At 39.2% G+C, this 17,251-nt stretch overlaps 2 protein-coding genes across 3 annotated transcripts in view; one reads left to right on the forward strand and one right to left on the reverse strand.

Moving 5' to 3' along the window:
* Positions 1-8,172, forward strand: part of MTMR2 (myotubularin related protein 2) — a 118,072-nt gene extending 109,900 nt beyond the window's left edge. The window contains exon 16 of the transcript XR_008702770.1: positions 7,986-8,172. The gene's annotated coding sequence lies outside the window, so the exon portion shown is untranslated. The remainder of the gene's footprint in view (positions 1-7,985) is intronic.
* CEP57 (centrosomal protein 57) overlaps positions 6,926-17,251 on the reverse strand; it is a 41,514-nt gene continuing 31,188 nt past the window's right edge. For both annotated transcript variants that reach the window (XM_055547735.1, XM_055547734.1), the window contains 5 exons: positions 16,619-16,726; positions 15,993-16,070; positions 9,985-10,223; positions 9,246-9,390; positions 6,926-8,121 (listed from right to left, as the gene is read on the reverse strand). In XM_055547735.1, the coding sequence (XP_055403710.1) occupies positions 7,891-8,121; positions 9,246-9,390; positions 9,985-10,223; positions 15,993-16,070; positions 16,619-16,726 (801 nt within the window). In that variant the 3' untranslated portion in view covers positions 6,926-7,890. The remainder of the gene's footprint in view (positions 8,122-9,245; positions 9,391-9,984; positions 10,224-15,992; positions 16,071-16,618; positions 16,727-17,251) is intronic.

Below are 17,251 nucleotides of genomic sequence, written 5' to 3' on the forward strand. Positions count from 1 at the left end.
ACCTGTATGCCGGTCAAGAAGCAACAGTTAGAACTGGACATGGAACAACGGACTGGTTCCAAATTGGGAAAGGAGTATGTCAAGGCTGTGTATTGTCACCCTGCTTATTTAACTCACATTTGGAGTACATCATGGGACATGCCAGGCTGGATGAAACTCAAGTTCTATCAAGATTTTTGGGAGAAATATCAATAACCTCAGATGTGCAGATGACACCACCCTAATGGCAGAAAACAAAGAACTAAAGAGCCTCTTGATGAAAGTGAAAGAGGAGAGTGAAAAAGCTGGCTTAAAACTCAACATTCAGAAAACTAAGATCATGGCATCTGGTCCCATCACTTCATGGCAAATAGATGCACAAACAGTGACAGATTTGATTTTCTTGGGCTCCAGAATCACTGCAGATGGTGACTGCAGCCATGAAATTAAAAGATGCTTGCTCCTTGTAAGAAAAAGCTATGGCAAACCTAAACAGCATACTAAAAAGCAGAGACATCACTTTTCCAATGAAGGTTTGTATAGTCAGAACTAAGGTTTTTCCAGTAGTTATGTGTGGATTTGAGAGTTGAACCATAAAGAAGGCTGAGCACTGAAGAACTGATGCTTTTGAACTGTGGTGTTGGAAAAGACTTGAGAGTCCCATGGATTTCAAGGAGATCAAACCAGTCAATCCTAAAGGAGATCAACCCTGGATATTCATTGGAAGGACTGATGCTAAAGCTGAAGCTCCAATACGTTGGCCACCTGATGTGAAGAACTGACTCATTGGAAAAGACCCTGATGCTGGGAGGGATTGAAGGCAGGAGAAGTGGGTGACCGAGGATGAGATGGTTGGATGGCATCACTGACTCAATGGACATGAGTTTGAGGAAACTCCAGGAGATGGTGAAGGACAGGGAGGCCTGGCATGCTGCAGTCCATGGAGTTGCAAAGAGTCGGACACAACTGAGCGACTGAACAACAGTAAGCAAAAGTGGTACCATAATGATTTGGTCATTGCCTGAAATTTGTTACAAGAATATTTATAACAGTATTGACATGACCAGTCCGTTAATATTAAAGCTACGTTTTCTAAATCCGTTCTCCATCCATTTTGCGATCTCCCTCACTTACCTTTGCGGGAGTCTCCAAAATGGAGTGCCTTTAAGATAACCCTGTAGTGAAGACGTCAGCATCATGATGGCACAAGTGCTTCCTTTTCTCTCCCTTTTACTTGTAACGAGTCAGACATGCATAACCGGACAGAAGTGCCTCTGCACAGCACACCAGGACACCTGAGATTCCTCTGTCTGCGTATCTGAAACTGTCTGGATGAACCCCCAGAGGAGGCCCGGGAGCCGGAGATTTGTGGTGACACCGGCTTCAGCAGCAGCGCCGACCTGCCCGGCAGAGGAGGGGCAAAGTGAAAGGGGCGAGTACAAGTCTGCCCAGCTCTGGGGCTGCAGTTGGAGGGTCCCACTGCTCTTCAGCAACACACTGGGTTTCTGAGGAGAATCTCCATGACAGACCAGTAGTTAGTAAAGAGATTGAATCAGTAATCAAAAAATCAAAAATGCCACAACACAGAAAGCTGCAGAGCCAGATGGCTTCCGTGGTGAATTCTAGCAGTCATATAAAGAATCAGTACAATCTTCCTCTAAACACTTGCAAATACTGAGGAGGAGGGAACAACTGCAAACTCATCTACAAGTACATTGATACCAAAACCAGATGAGGATACAAGAAAATTAGACTCGTATCTCTGCTGAATATAGATACAGAAATTCTCTTAGCAAACCAAATTCAAGAACACACAAAAAGGATTATATACCATGACCAAATGGGACTGATCCCTAGTGAGGATGGCTTAACATATGCAAATCAATAAATGTAATATATCATGTCAATAAAGTGAAAGAAAAGCTACATAACCATTTTAGTAGATGCAAAAAAAGATAAACATCTTTCATGACAAAATACAACATCCTTTCATGATAAGAACCTTTAACAGTTTGGGTAAAAAAAGAACATACCTCAGTAAAGGCTGTATGCCCCAAACCAACAGCTATCAATGGAGAAATGCTGAAAGTTTTCCCTCCAAGATCAAGAAGAAGACAGTGAGGCCCACTCTCACCATATAATGAACTCTTGTTCATTATAGTACTGGAATTCCTAGTTAGAGCAGCTAGGCAAGACAGAAAAGGCATCCAAATCAGGAAGGAAAGAGTAAACTTCTCTATTTGCTGATGATTTGATTTTATACGGATATAATCGTGGTGTCAACCAAAAAACTATTGGAACTAATCAACATTTTCAATAAAGTTATATCATGCAGAAGTCAGTTGTATTCCTTTACAATAATGATGAAGTACTGAAAACTGTCCCACTCAAAATAGCATTAAAAGCAATAAACTGTTGAGGAAAAGTTTTAGGAAGTGAAAGATCCATACAATGAAAACGATAAGACTTTGTTGAAGGAAATCAGAGGACACAAATGGAAACATCCTATGCCCATAGAGTCGAAGAATTAAAATCGTTAAGATGACTGACTGTTACTGCTCAAAGCTATCTATAGATTGAATGCAGTTCCCATGAAAATACCAAAGGCATTCTTTACAGACACAGAAGAAACAATCCAAAAATTTTTGTGGAACCACAAAACAAAACCCCAAATAGCCAAAACAATCCTGGGTAAAAAGAACTAAGCTGTGGGAATCATGCTTTCAGATTTCAAACTATACTATTAATACAAAACCACAGTAATAAAAACAGTATGTTACTGGCACAAGAAATAGACACACTGACCGCTGGAAATACAAAGACCAGAATTAAATCCCACTGAGAGAAAAGTGAAAGTGCTGGTAGCTTAGTCGTGTCCACCTCTTTGTGACCCCCATGGGCTGTCGCCTGCCAGGCTCCTGTGTCCATGGAACTCTACAGGCAACAATACTGGAGTGGGTTGCCATTCCCTTCCCCAGGGGATCTTCCTGACCCAGGGATCGAACTCTGGTCTCCTGCATTGCAGGCAGATTCTTTGCCATCTGAGTCACCAGGGAAGCCCAAGAATACTGAAGTGGATAACCTACCTGTTCTCCAAGGGAACTTTCTGATCCAGGAATCAAACCGGGGTCTCCTGCATTGCAGGTGGATTCTTCAGCTGAACTAGCAGGGAATCCCAAATCGGATGCCTACCTAACGCCATTCACAAAACTTAAATAGTGGTAAGTGTTGTGAATAAAACAGCCTAATGTGATATTAATAAGGCATTGAGGGGCAATTTTTGAAATGTAATCAAAGAAGGCCTGCTTTGAATATATTAACATAAATCATACATTAAAATAATTAACTTGAAATGGATCAAAGCCTTAAACCTAAGACCTGATGCCATAAAACTTCTAGAAGGGAAGATGCTCGATATTGGTCTTGGCAATGGTATTTTTTGGACATGATGCTAAAAGCACAAACAACAGAAGCAGAAAACAAAGAAGACTACATCAAACTCAGAAGCTTCTGCACAGCAGAAGAGACAAAGGATGAAAAAATAGCCTAGTGAAAGGGAGAAAATTTTTACACCCCACATAGAGTAAGTCCCACTATAACAAACCTTCAAGCTGGGACTCGCAAAGACGCAAACAGGCCTTCACAGGGCCAATCACGTAAGTTCAGGTGTCTGGCGTACATAATCGTGCCTGCATCCTCTACGAGTGGTTGTGCGTTTGTGCACTTTGCTGTACACTACCATAGTGTACAGTACTTTATTTCAAGCCCAGGATGCACAGAAGCAAGCATAAAAGCAGTGGTGTATAACCAATTGTGTGAGTTGGGTACCTAGGCTAACTTTGTTGTACTTACAAATTGGACTTACAAATGTGCTCTTGGAATGGAACTGGTTCACACGTAGGAGACTTACTGTTTTAAATAAGCGGTTAATATCCAAAATATATTTAAACAAAAATGCAACTTAGTAACAATGAAAAAAATCCAAATGAAAAATGGACAAAACTAAATGGACATTTTTCCAAAGAGGACATCAGAGTGGTCCAAGGGTACATGAAAAGATGTTCAGCATGCCTAATCTGCAGGGAAATGGAAATAAAAACCACAATGAGGTACCAATTCATACCTGTTAGAATGGTTATCATCAAGAAGATATGTAACAGGTGCTGGCTGGTGAGGATGTGGAGAAAAGGGAACCCTTATACAGTTGCCAGTTAAGAGGTATGAACTGTGCAGGTCCACTCGGATGTTTTTCAATAGTTAGATACTACAGTACGACATGATCTGGGGTTGGATCTGTGGGTGCAGACATACTGTTCAAGGGTTAACTGTACACAGTTGATGGGAATGTAAACTGGTCCAACTGTTATGTAAAATACAGAGGTTCATCCAAAAACTAAAAATAGATCTCATACTTCCAGGTAAGGAACCAAAGTAAATGAAAATAGGATTTCAAAGAAAATAATGCATTATTCCCATGTTTTCTGCAGCATTATTCACAGCAGCCAAGATATGGAAGCAACCTAAATCCATCAGTGAATGAATGGATACAAATAATGGATATATACACACAGAATATTATTCAGTCTTGAGAAAGGATTCCAGTCATTTGCAACATGGAGGAGCCCTGAGCATATTACGCTAAGTCAGAGAAAGACACTGTGTGGTCTCATATGTTGACTCTAAAAACATCAAACTTATAAAAATCAGTAAAATAGTGGTTAGCAGGAGATGGACAAGATTGATGTTAAGGGTACAAACTTGCAACAAGTAGTAAATAACCCATAGAGATAATGCACAATGTAATGACTGCAGACAACAATATTGAACTATAGTTATATGTGATAAATGTGATAAATGGCACTACAGTGGCAATCATATTACAATATATAAATGTATCAAAGTAACACACTATACACCTTGAATTTGTACAATGTTACATGTCACATTTGTTCTATTTGAAAACCTCTTTACAATAAAGATGTTTCTAACAAAGCTACTTACAAGCTGTGTTCCCGCAGTGTCATTTCAGGGATTGGAAGTGATACCCATTTTGAAATGCATGTAGTTAAGTATTTAGAAAGACATAATAAAGATTGTTTCCAACAAAGCTACTTGATGCTGTATTCAGCAGTGTTATTTCAGTGCATGCAAGTGATACCCATTCTGTAATGCATGTGTTCAAACAAACAAACACCCTTATAATAAAGGTGTTCCTAACAGAACTAAAAGATAATCCATTGGGGTGTGTTTGGAAGCTGGGGAGAACAGTCTTAGCACTTTATATCTACAGTTATACTATGTTTATCTGACTATTGGTTGCACAGGTCTACTTTTTCCTTTATGATTAGGGATATGAAATTTACCGACAAACTTGTGTGGTTAAGTCAAAGCTCCTGAGTCTCCTGGCACTCGTCTGCTTACCCTTCTATTCTCACTGGCATAAACTCAACTTTTATGTGCAAGTACTACTCAACTGGCCCCAATTCTCCCATGTAAAGTGCAGATTCCTGCCTCCTTGCCTTTGTTTCGTTCTCCTGTGGACCTGAAACTGCTCTCCCGCAAGGTCATTGCTGTTGTGTGGGCGAGGAGTCATTGCCTTCTCCAGGAAATGATCCTTGCTTCCTCACTCCCTTCTCTGCCCCGCCACAGCACCGCACACACGCCACCCACCGCTGTCCCGGAACGCATCGTCAATGCAGTAACAAGCCGAAGACGCTCAGTGACCACAGCCACTGCATTGCATGCTGCTTGCCTAGATAAAATCCTCAACTCCATTTCAACCCCCGGCAAAAAGGAATCTCTTTAATATCTACTCAGTGTGTTCACTAGCACAAAATTGGGAAAGGAGTACATCAAGGCTGTATACTGTCACCCTGCTTATTTAACTTATATGCAAAGTACATCATGAGAAACGCTGGGCTGGAGGAAGAAGCACAAGCTGGAATCAAGATTGCCAGAAAAATATCAATAACCTCAGATATGCAGGTGATACCACCCTTAGGGCAGAAAGTGAAGAGGAACTAAAAAGCCTCTTGATGAAAGTGAAAGAGAGTGAACAAGCTGGCTACAAACTCAACATTCAAAAAATGAAGATCATGGCATTTGGTTCCATCTCTTCATAGCAAATAGATGGGGAAATAATGGCAACAGTGACAGATTTTATTTTCTTGGGCTCCAAAATCTGCAACCATGAAATTAAAAGATGGTTGCTCCTTGGAAGTAAAGTTATGACCAACCTAGACAGCATATTGAAAAGCAGAGACATTATTTTGCTGACAAAGGTCTGTCTAGTCAAAACTAGGGATTTTCCAGTAGTCATGTATGGATTTGAGAGTTGAACTATAAAGAAAGCTGAGTGCCGAAGAATTGATGCTTTTGAACTGTGGTGATAGAGAAGACTCTTGAGAGTCCCTTGGACTGCAAGGAGATCCAACCAGTCCATCCTAAAGGAGATCAGTCCTGAATATTTATTGGCAGGTCTGATGCTGAAGCTGAAACTCCAATACTTTGGCCACCTGATGTGAAGAACTGACTCATTGGAAAAGACCCTGATGCTGGGAAAGATTGAAGGCAGGAGAAGAATGGGATGACAGAGGATGAGATGTTGGATGGCATCACCGACTCGATGCACCTGAGTTTGAGGAAACTCGGGAGATAGTGAAGGACGGGGAAGCGTGGCGTGCTGCAGTTCACAGGGTTGCACAGAGTCAGACGTGTCTGAGAGACTTAACAGCAACAAAGAGTGTCTTATATACTGTGAGACAGTTCAGTTTTGTTGGATCTGGTTTCTGTGTAGCATGAAAAAGGCAAATTATGTATTAAATACCATATATTCTTACTGTTTCTCATAAGAGGTTAATGTTCTATTTAAAAATGTATTTTTTTTTTTTGAGAGATTACAACAAATAAAGCCTTTATTAACAGGCTGCTAAGGAAAATTTCAGTGTTTCCTTAAAAAAGCTGCTTTATTGATTTCAGTGGCAAATTTATAGTTAACATGTCTTGAACCATTCAAAACTATGATTCACATTATTAACAATGACAATTACATGTGTACAGTTAATACTGCACTCATACTGTACACAAATAAAATTAAATAATCAGGGATTTTGAGTTTAAGATTAAAAACCATAATGCCTTGAAATGAATAGCATGATTACAAACAGGTATTATCTAAAAATACATATGTATATACTTTACAACACCTCCCTTTCTTCATTCGAAAACCTCATTTACGTCATTAACAATTTGTTTATAGTTTTAAAAATGCTTTTGTGATTTTCACATTTAACTGATTTAAAATGAATGCATCTTTAAAAATTTTAATGGTGAATTAACATCAATGCAAGTGTATTTAATACTGACCAATGTCTGTAATGTCAAAAAGCAAAATAAAGCAATCCTCTTAAATATGTATAAATATTTAAATATAGAAAACCTCCATCAGTAGTCAAAATGGAGCATATTTAATGGCTGTATTGAAAAGTAAAAGCAGGCAATTCATGCCAGGGAAGATTTAAAAATGAGACTTTTCAAACAAACACTACCTATGGGATAGCCTCATAGTTTGATAGTTTAAACCTCATTTCACTTATATAACAGAACTATTAAAAAATCACACCCACAAGTAAAAAATTGGTAATTTGTTTACAAAGTGCAATATCTCAGTACAGCAAATTCATCTCCAACAAAGAAACAGAGTATGTGTGGCTTCTTGGCCTTTAAAACTACCCCCAGTTTCTGTTTAGATGGCTAAACATTTAGTTGTGATATGTGGCACAAGAAGCCTATGTAATGAAGCTTGGGTCCCTAAATGCCTGCTATTAATTAATTCCAACATGAGATCTGGAAAGTCAATATCTGATTGATGAGGTACAGATTATGTGAATAAACTTTATGACCTGGTACCAGTCAGTAATCCCAACACAAACTATTGCTTTGTAATGAATTCTGTATGGATTGCATATCTTTCAATAACTGAAGATTTTTCCTGCTTTTTTCTCCAGGTCTCGGTTTGGCAAAGTCCTTTTTATTTGTGGTCCCCGTGGTTGTAGAACGGCTGCTGCTGTTTCCTTCCTCATCAAGAGTCTTTTTGGTGGCTTTTAATTCCTTCTTCTGCTTCTCCAACTTTTGCTTCTCCAGCTATACCAAAAAACCAAGGCAAGAAAGAAAAAGGAAAGATTAATAAAAACATATGCTTGCAAAAACTGGTATTTTTAACTCTCATACTAACTAAAACGCATATATATATATTTTTCCCCTGGGTTTTTTTTTAAAGCCTTCAAAAACCTATTGTACTAGTGTATAGTGACATAAAAACACGTAAACAAGAGGAAACATCAATTCTGGTGCTACACCAGAAGTTACGATAACGCTGCCAAATGCAGAACAGGGTGTGTAAGAAGCAAGAAGGTTTGGGGGGAAGTTAAGAAGGAGGCAAAAAACTCCCACACGGGTAATGGCAGACAAGAAGGATTTTAAATAAATGAGGAAGAGAAAGGCATTCTCGAAACTAGTCTGAGCAGAGAGAAGCATGTTCTGAATAGATGGAATGTAATGGTTATGTATTAGTACTATGAAAAGGATTTTTTAATTTTATTATCTCTCTTTTAGAATAATTTAATTTCAAAAAGGGAGCTTTATTTTTACTTTAGCTGTTGGCTAAAATAAATTGCTGCTGGTGTTTAATTAGAAAAAGGTAAATTTAATGTACAGAAAACAGACTTCTCTGGTAGTCCAGTGGTTAAGAATCTGCCTGCCAGTGCAGGGGACACAGGTTCAATCCCTGGTTCCTGGAAGCTTCCACATGTCTCGGGGCAACTAAGCCCGTGCACCACAGCTCCTGAGCCTGCACGCCATGATCAGCGAGCCCACGCGCTGCAACCACTGAAGCCCACGGGTAGAGCCTGTGCTCTGCCAAAGAGAAGCCACCACCACGAGAAGCCCATGCACCACAACCCGCCAAAAGCAGTGAAGACCCAGTGCAGCCAAACACAGATAGATAACTCGCTTTCATGTAAGAACATTAAATATATTCAGTACTTGGAAGATGTATTTCAGATGATAAAACTACTTGAAGAGACTACAAGACAGTGTCTTCCTAGCCTGCTTAACACCAATTCTTAATAACTAATGAACTGAATTAGTAAATATTTCTTATAGCTATCTATGATACAATGTCATCGATATATTTGAAGGAAAGGGTTTTTTGTTCTGTTTTACTCTTGTTTTTTAATCATTAGAAATGAGTAAAGGAAAACAGTTACCTGGGCTTGGTATTTTCGAACTTTAGTTATCTGATTGGCTTTTGCCTCCATCCTTCCCACTAATGCCTCCAGTTCACACTCTAAGTTGTCTTTCAGTTCAACAGTTGGTGATTCTTGGATAAGTTTTGCAAGCTGCTGGTGATCACTATATAAAACACAGAAGAGGGCTTCGTTTCCTATTATTAGTTACACAGCTAAGTCCACTACATCTCCCTCACCATGGGATCCCTGCTTTGCCCATTAAAATGTGACTCAATTTTTTTAAATAGAACAAATTTCCTTATTATTAATGATAATAAAGAAGTCCAAAAAGGGTACCAGAGGCAAAGGAAAAAGTTTAAAGCACTAATTAATTATCTATCTCCCCCAGAGAGCATTACATAATGTAGAAAAGGAAAGCCCAGAGAAAGATTCTTGTCCTTCACTCACTTCCTAACTTATCAGTTACGTTTAGATAAACTCAATGTATAACAAGCTCCCAAACAAGGAAAAAAAACTTGAATATAAACCTTGGTCTTCAAAACATTTAACAGTAATAGAAAAAGGAGACACTTTGCCCAGAAGAGCTGTTATTTGTTGAAGTCCTAGTAACTTGTTGAGTGGTTGGTAAAATGATTGTGTTCAGTAAATATTTCTTGAAGTATTTAAATATGATAGAATTATTAAAGTCACCAAGAAGTTAAAATGAGGTTTTAGAATTAAATGAAATTAAAAAAAAAAAGGAAACAGTGAAACTCACAAGCTCATTTGCCCAAATTCATCTTGTAAAGTCTGTAGGACTTCAGACAGCTCTTCATTAACGCTGCTAGAGGAGGGAGGCGTTGCTGACTTCTTGCTCTTCCCAGTTCGTGAAGACACTTGTTTTGCCAAAGGGATACTGCTGACTACTCGATCGTTGCACAAGACTTTGCTGTGTTGCTTCATTAGATGCAAGACATGCTGAACATTGGCTACCACTGCATGGCTGGGGCTGGTGGACTGAAGAAAAGAGAAGTAATTGAAGCCACATCTTCTGGAAAAATGTTTTTACCCCCTAACCTGGGTAAAAAGACTCTTTCCTTTCCCACAAAACCCCTATGATACAAACTTCTGACACCACAAGTGCATTTCCAGTCTGCCTCTTCCTCTCCACCCTGCTGTCATGCACGTGGCTTAGTGCCCACCTGTCAGTTATGGAAGAACATCCTAACCGTCTGTCCCCCTGTTCCCTGTCTCTTAACTCCATAGTGCTATCAGTTGTCCTCCTAAAAAATTATTCTGGTCATGTTCTCCTGTTTAACACATTCTGATCTTAGGCCCGCTGACTCTAAATGTACAAACTCCTCAGCACAGAAATCAAGGCCCTGTGGACACTAAGCTGCAACTTCTACACCTCAGCCTTATGTCCCAGCGTCTCCTACCTGCTCTGCACTCTTTCAGTAAACTGTACTTGCACATGCCATTTCTTTCATGTGCCTATTTTTATACCATTAAAAAGAAAAGTACACAGTTCATTATATGCTTTGTAAAGACTTTCTTAAAACCTCCAGTTCATTAATTGGTCTAGTCTCAGATGCCCTATGGCATTCATCTCTATCACAGCATTTATCACAATAGATTGTTAACTGTATTTGCATGTCTATTTCACCTATTAAATAGTGTAAGTACTTCCAGGTGATAGAGACGGTTACCATACTCATTTCGCTGTCCTCTAGTAGGAAGCACTAAGTTCATGTCTGTCATATAAACAGCAGAAAAACCTGGCAGCCCTCTCAAAACATTTTTGTTTTTGAACACTAAACAACTGTCTCAGTGTGCAATTTCAATGTATAAACAGACAGTTGGGCCAACTTGGCTCCATAAGCACCAGCTAGACAGACTGTTTAAAATGCAGATTCCTGGGCAGCACTCCCTACTCAATCAGTTCAGGGTCAAGGCTTAGAAATGTACATTTAAAATTTGCCAATTGATTCTGATCAGCCAGATTTGCAAACCACTCTGCTAAGTTAAACAGATGCTTTGTTTACCCTAGTTTTTATGGTTAGGTAGCAAATCGAATTTAGTAATTAAACACTTAAATTGGTATTAGCTTTCCTGGTGGCTCAGGTGGTAAAGAATCTGCCTGCAATGCAGGAGACCTGGGCTCAATCCCTGGGTTGGGAAGATTATCTGGAGGAGGGCATGGGTACCCACTCCAGTATTATTGCCAAGAGAATTCCATGGACAGAGGAGCCTGGCGGGCTACTATCAATGGGGTCACAAAGAGTTGGACACAACTGACTGTGTATATAATATACAAAGATGCATATATAACATCCAAGTGGGGTTTATTCTAGGGATGCAATGATACTTCAGTATTTGAAAATGAATCCATGTAATCCAGCATATCAATAAGGTGAGAAAGAAAAACCACATAACCATTATCACTTGATGAAAAAAAGCATGTGAAAAACTCCAATACCCATTAAGGGTATAAACTTTTAGCAAACTAGGAACAGAGAGAAATTTCCTTAAGTTGATGAAGAGCATAGACAAAGAGCCTAAACCTAATATCATACTTATTGGTGAAAGACTGAATGCTTTCCCCTGAAGACCAGAAAAAGGCAAGGATGTCCACTCTCATCATTGTTACTTACAACATGATACAGGAAATCCTAGCCTGTGCAGTAACACAAGAGAGAAGTAAAAAGGTACGCAAATTAGAAAGGAAGAAATAAACTATCCTTATTTACATATGACATGATTTTTGACACAGAAAAGCTTTAGTTCAGTCAGTTCAGTTCCATCGCTCAGTCGTGTCCGACTCTTTGCAACCCCATGGATGCAGCACGCCAGGCTTCCCTGCCCATCACCAACTCCCAGAGTTTACTCAAACTCATGTCCATGGAGTCAGTGAGGCCATAGAAAAGCTTAAGTAAATAATAATAATAAAAAAAAATTCCTAGGACTAATAAGTGAATTCAGCAAAGTCACAGAATGTTAAGATAAACATACAAAGCCCAAACATACTACTAATGATCATGTAGAAACAAGTTGAAACTCAACACAATTCACAACTGCTAAAAAAAATTGAATACAAATCTAACAAAACTGGTATGGGACTAATATGTTGAAAGGCCTGATGAAAGAAATCAATGATCTAAATAAATAAGAGATACACCATTCTCACGGCTATCAACAAGGATGTCAATTCTCCCTAACTAATACATTCCTATCAAAATCCCAGCAAGACATATTTTTGGTAGAGAAGTTTATTCTAAAATTCACATGGAAAGACGAAGTAGAAAAGCTTAAAGAATTTTGAAATTCTTTTTTGTTACTTTTCTGACCCTCCTTAAGATAATTTTATGTCTACTGAATTTAGAAATGAAAAAACTGGAACTTGTATTTTGTCTTAAATTTCATTTTTTTCTAGCAATTAACTTTTATTGCATTTTACAAGTGTATTAGTTTGACAATGCATAAATAAAAATAACTGCCCTTCACACTAGACAGTTTGAGATATACTCAAATTGACAGCACATTCTTAGCTGTTTGAATAGTATTTCACAAAAAGTACAAATTATAACTTCTAGAGACCTCAGGGCACCTGAAACTATCACAACACTGTTATACTGGCTCTGTGGGAGAAGCCAAGGGTGGGATGATTTCAGAGAGTAGCACTGAAACGTGTGTATTACCATTTGTGAAAGAGATGGCCAGTCCAAGTTCGACACAGCAAACGGGGCTTGCAAAGCCGGTGCACTGGGACAACCCAGAGGGATGGGATGGGGAGGGAGGGAGGTTTGGGATGAGGGACACATGTACACCCATGGCTGATTCATGTCAATGTATGGCAAAACCACTACAATACTGTAAAGTAATTAGCCTCCAATTAAAATTTAAAAAGTTGAAAAAAGACAAGACGATCTTGGGTTGAAAAACCCTATCTTTGAACCTGCCCTGTTCAATCTCTGTATTAATGACTTCAATGGGAATTACCAAAGATAAGCAAATTAAATTTGGGGATAATACAAATACAACAGAAAACTGAACTAATCTAACATGGGTTCAGTTCAGTTCAGTCGCTCAGTCGTGTCCGACTCTTTGCGACCCCATGAATCGCAGCACGCCAGTCCTCCCTGTCCATCACCAACTCCCGGAGTTCACTCAGACTCACGTCCATCGAGTCAGTGATGCCATCCAGCCATCTCATCCTCTGTCGTCCCCTTCTCCTCCTGCCCCCAATCCCTCCCAGCATCAGGGTCTTTTCCAATGAGTCAACTCTTCACATGAGGTGGCCAAAGTATTGGAGCTTCAGCTTTAGCATCAGTCCTTCCAATGAACACCCAGGACTGATCTCAGGATGGACTGGTTGGATCTCTTTGCAGTCCAAGGACCTCTCAAGAGTCTTCTCCAACACTACAGTTCAAAAGCATCAATTCTTCGGTGCTCAGCTTTCTTCACAGTCCAACTCTCACATCCATACATGACCAGTGGAAAAACCATAGCCTTGACTAGATGGACCTTTGTTGGCAAAGGGTGAATCAATTCCTATAGTGCTTCATTTAATTAAAAATTCTGTGTAAAAAAATCAATTCCACAAATATAGGACCCTAAAAAGGCTGATGCTAAGACTAAGTAAAAGACCTGAGTAAAAGTCAACTTTAGTTGACTCTGGAATTAACGAGTGAAACGGATGCTATGGCTTCCCTGTAACATGAATTCGATACTAGGCTGAATTCCCAGACCTCCAGAACATGACTATTCTGTGCTAGTCACAAATTGAGAGGCCTATATTCGATTTAGGAAGGAATGGAGTGATGAAGTGGTTAAGAAACTCACAAAGCACATCTTATCATGAATCGCTGAAGAAAAAGATTTAGTAACCTAGAAGAAGAAGGTAAGAATAAAAATAAAGCTATCTTCAAAAGCTCATCATCATCTATGTGTATCCCTGAGAGCAGAAAAAACCCCACTGAGTAGAATTTACAACAACAGATTTCATGTCGCTAAGATGGTTACTCCTTGGAAAAAAAGTTATGACCAACCTAGATAGTATGTTGAAAAGCAGAGACATTGCTTTGCCAACAAAGGTCCGTCTAGTCAAGTCTATGGTTTTTCCAGTGGTCATGTGTGGATGTGAGAGTTGGACTGTGAAGAAAGCTGAGTGCCGAAGAATTGATGCTTTTGAACTGTGGTGTTGGAGAAGGAGAGACTCTTCAGAGTCCCTTGGACTGCAAGGAGATCCAACCAGTCCATTCTAAAGGAGATCAGCCCTGGGTGTTCTTTGGAAGGACTGATGCTAAAGCTGAAAACTCCAGTACTTTGGCCACCTCATGCAAAGAGTTGACTCATTGGAAAAGACTCTGATGCTGGGAGGGATTGGGGGCAGGAGGAGAAGGGGACGACAGAGGATGAGATGGCTGGATGGCATCACTGATTCGATGGACGTGAGTCTGAGTGAACTCCAGGAGTTGGTGATGGACAGGGAGGCCTGGCGTGCTTCGATTCATGGGGTCGCAAAGAGTCGGACACGACTGAGCAACTGAAATGAACTGAACTGAACTGAACTGAAGCATTTCCAAGTAAAGCCTTATAGAAACGTGAAGGGCTGTCTGTGGTATAATGAGGTTTCATCAACAGCGTGTTTGGACAGAGTCTAGGACCATTATGCTCAATGTTTACATAATGAAAACACTGGACGGGGAACTGTTATTAAATGGGTTCCAAATATAACTGAACATCAGACTGAGACTGGGCACCAATTAAATATACTTTCTAGGCCCCACACCCAAACAATTCTGATTTACTAGAATTGTGGCAAGGCTTCATAATCTGCTTTTTCAAATGCATAGTCAATGATTCTGATACAGCTGGTCATCCTTTAAGAAACTGTTTCCAACCCAACTCAGAGATTCTATGGCAAAGCAGAACCACGGTTAGGAGCAACAGATAACAAGAAAAAACGTAGGTCAAAAGATATCTGCAATCCAAGAAGAGGTTAAATTTAGGGTAAAGGACAGCCAATGGCAAAATTTTTAAGGAATGATTTGTGCCACGCACATCTATAAAGGACAAGTAGAAAAGCTAGGAAATTGTTCCTTCCCCAAGCTTTCACTGAGAATTTACTGTGGGTTAAAATAAATAAATAAAATTTATTCCTCAAGCCTCTGAAACTCACTATCTACAGTTGGGTATTCAAGGTATTGAAACAGCAAGCAACACAAACATTAATGAAAAACGTGGTATAAACTAACACAATGTTAAGCACTTCTTAGAAATCACCCAGTACTTGCTGCTATTTGACAAAATTACCATCTCCACATTTTTAAGCACTAAAGAAACTTAAGATTCAAGTCTACGTGTGGCTGCTTCTTGGAGAATCAATCCTTAAGTAATAAGCATGTGAAGACAAAGAGGACGTGACTTCTTTTCACTTAAATGTCTTCAATCTATACCTAAATACAAATCAACAGGGCTGATATGAAATTCCAGTGCTACAAATATACCTTTTCCCATTTCCTTTCCTACCCATAACCATACCTTCACCAAACCAGGGTCTCTGCTTTTGTTCATTACTTCCTTCCACATACACCCCACCTGCCTTAAGGCTTCGCCCTGTGCCCCAGTCCTATAAAACTTTCTTCCGTCTCTTTCTCACAACACTAGGATCCCTTGGTAAAAAAGCAGAATAAGTTCTCACCATTTATAGGTATACAGGCAAATGAGTGGATTTAATTCAAAGATCTAAGTTGTACAAAAAAATTCAGAGTTCAACCAACTCACCTTTCCAGCTACAAATGGCATATCACCCAAGCATAATCGATAATGTGGCTGTACAGCAAAATAGTTCCTAGAACCCTTCTGCATGCAAGAGAAAAAAGGAAAGCAATTTTACTCACGTGACGATAAGAGCTGCCTATACAAGACTAACCTGAAACCTCACGTAACTGCTGGGCTCCTGCTGGTTTTCTCTCTCCTGGCATTACGGCCAGTGCTCCTAATAATACTTGTCAACACACATCTTACCCTAAGGAAAGGCTAAGCAAGAAAAAAATAGTACCTGACGAAACAGCAGTTACAGTCTCAGCAGAGAAATTCTCTGTGTGTCTATATGCACGTACGTATGTATACACACACAAACTTTCAAGAGCAAAGGGTAATTAATGCAATACTGAATAATAACTAATATTTGTGCAGCGCTATGTAGTTCTAAAATGTTTTCATATTCATTATCTCACTGTTAGGGTTAAAATTTAGAAGTAGGTATTACTTATCCCCATTTTCCCAATGAAGAAACTTAGAATGAAACAGATTTACTCATCCAAGATTGACGGACCACATGGTTTATGAGTACTTTCACATAAACTATGCCTAGCAATAAACAGTACCTTCTGGTTCTTTTTTCATACCTTTTCTGGTGGTTTTGACTTCTTTTTTTTAATTCTTTTTGTATTGGGAACACATGAAGTTGCCTTATCTTCATAGATAAGTCTATTTACTTCTAGACCAGTCTGCAACTAGGAAAAACATGAGAGCCTGAAGTTAATACTGAAGAAATAAAAGTTATGATTCAATGCCATGTAAAGGCCTACACAAAACCTACAGCGGTGTCATACAGTACAGATTAAAAACACATCACAGCTGTGTAACTGTGTCTAGTCACAGCTATGTAACTATGTCTTGAGTCAATCTGTGAACATGTGTCCACGATTTTAAATCAAACCACGCTCTCATTTTATCTTGAAGTACTGTCCTATAATTTGTCCTTTGACTTAGCCTGGCTTCTTTTAGTTCTTTATTTGAGGTTGGTCTTTAAATTTTATCTAACAAGTTAAAGCCAATATTTCTAACTCAACCAACGTTTCAGTATTTTCTTCTTTTCACACACAGCATGTACAACAGTGCTAGACACAAAGCAGCTGGACAACAAAGTACAATCTTCCTCTTTTAAAAGCTCATACGCTTAATGTAAGAAAAAGGAACTGGAAATCTATGTCCAAAGGAACTGCAAGGTATGTCAGAGAATGTAATCAAGCCCTTTT

Source organism: Bubalus kerabau, chromosome 15 (assembly GCF_029407905.1).
Source record: "Bubalus kerabau isolate K-KA32 ecotype Philippines breed swamp buffalo chromosome 15, PCC_UOA_SB_1v2, whole genome shotgun sequence".
Taxonomy (NCBI): Eukaryota; Metazoa; Chordata; class Mammalia; order Artiodactyla; family Bovidae; genus Bubalus; species Bubalus kerabau.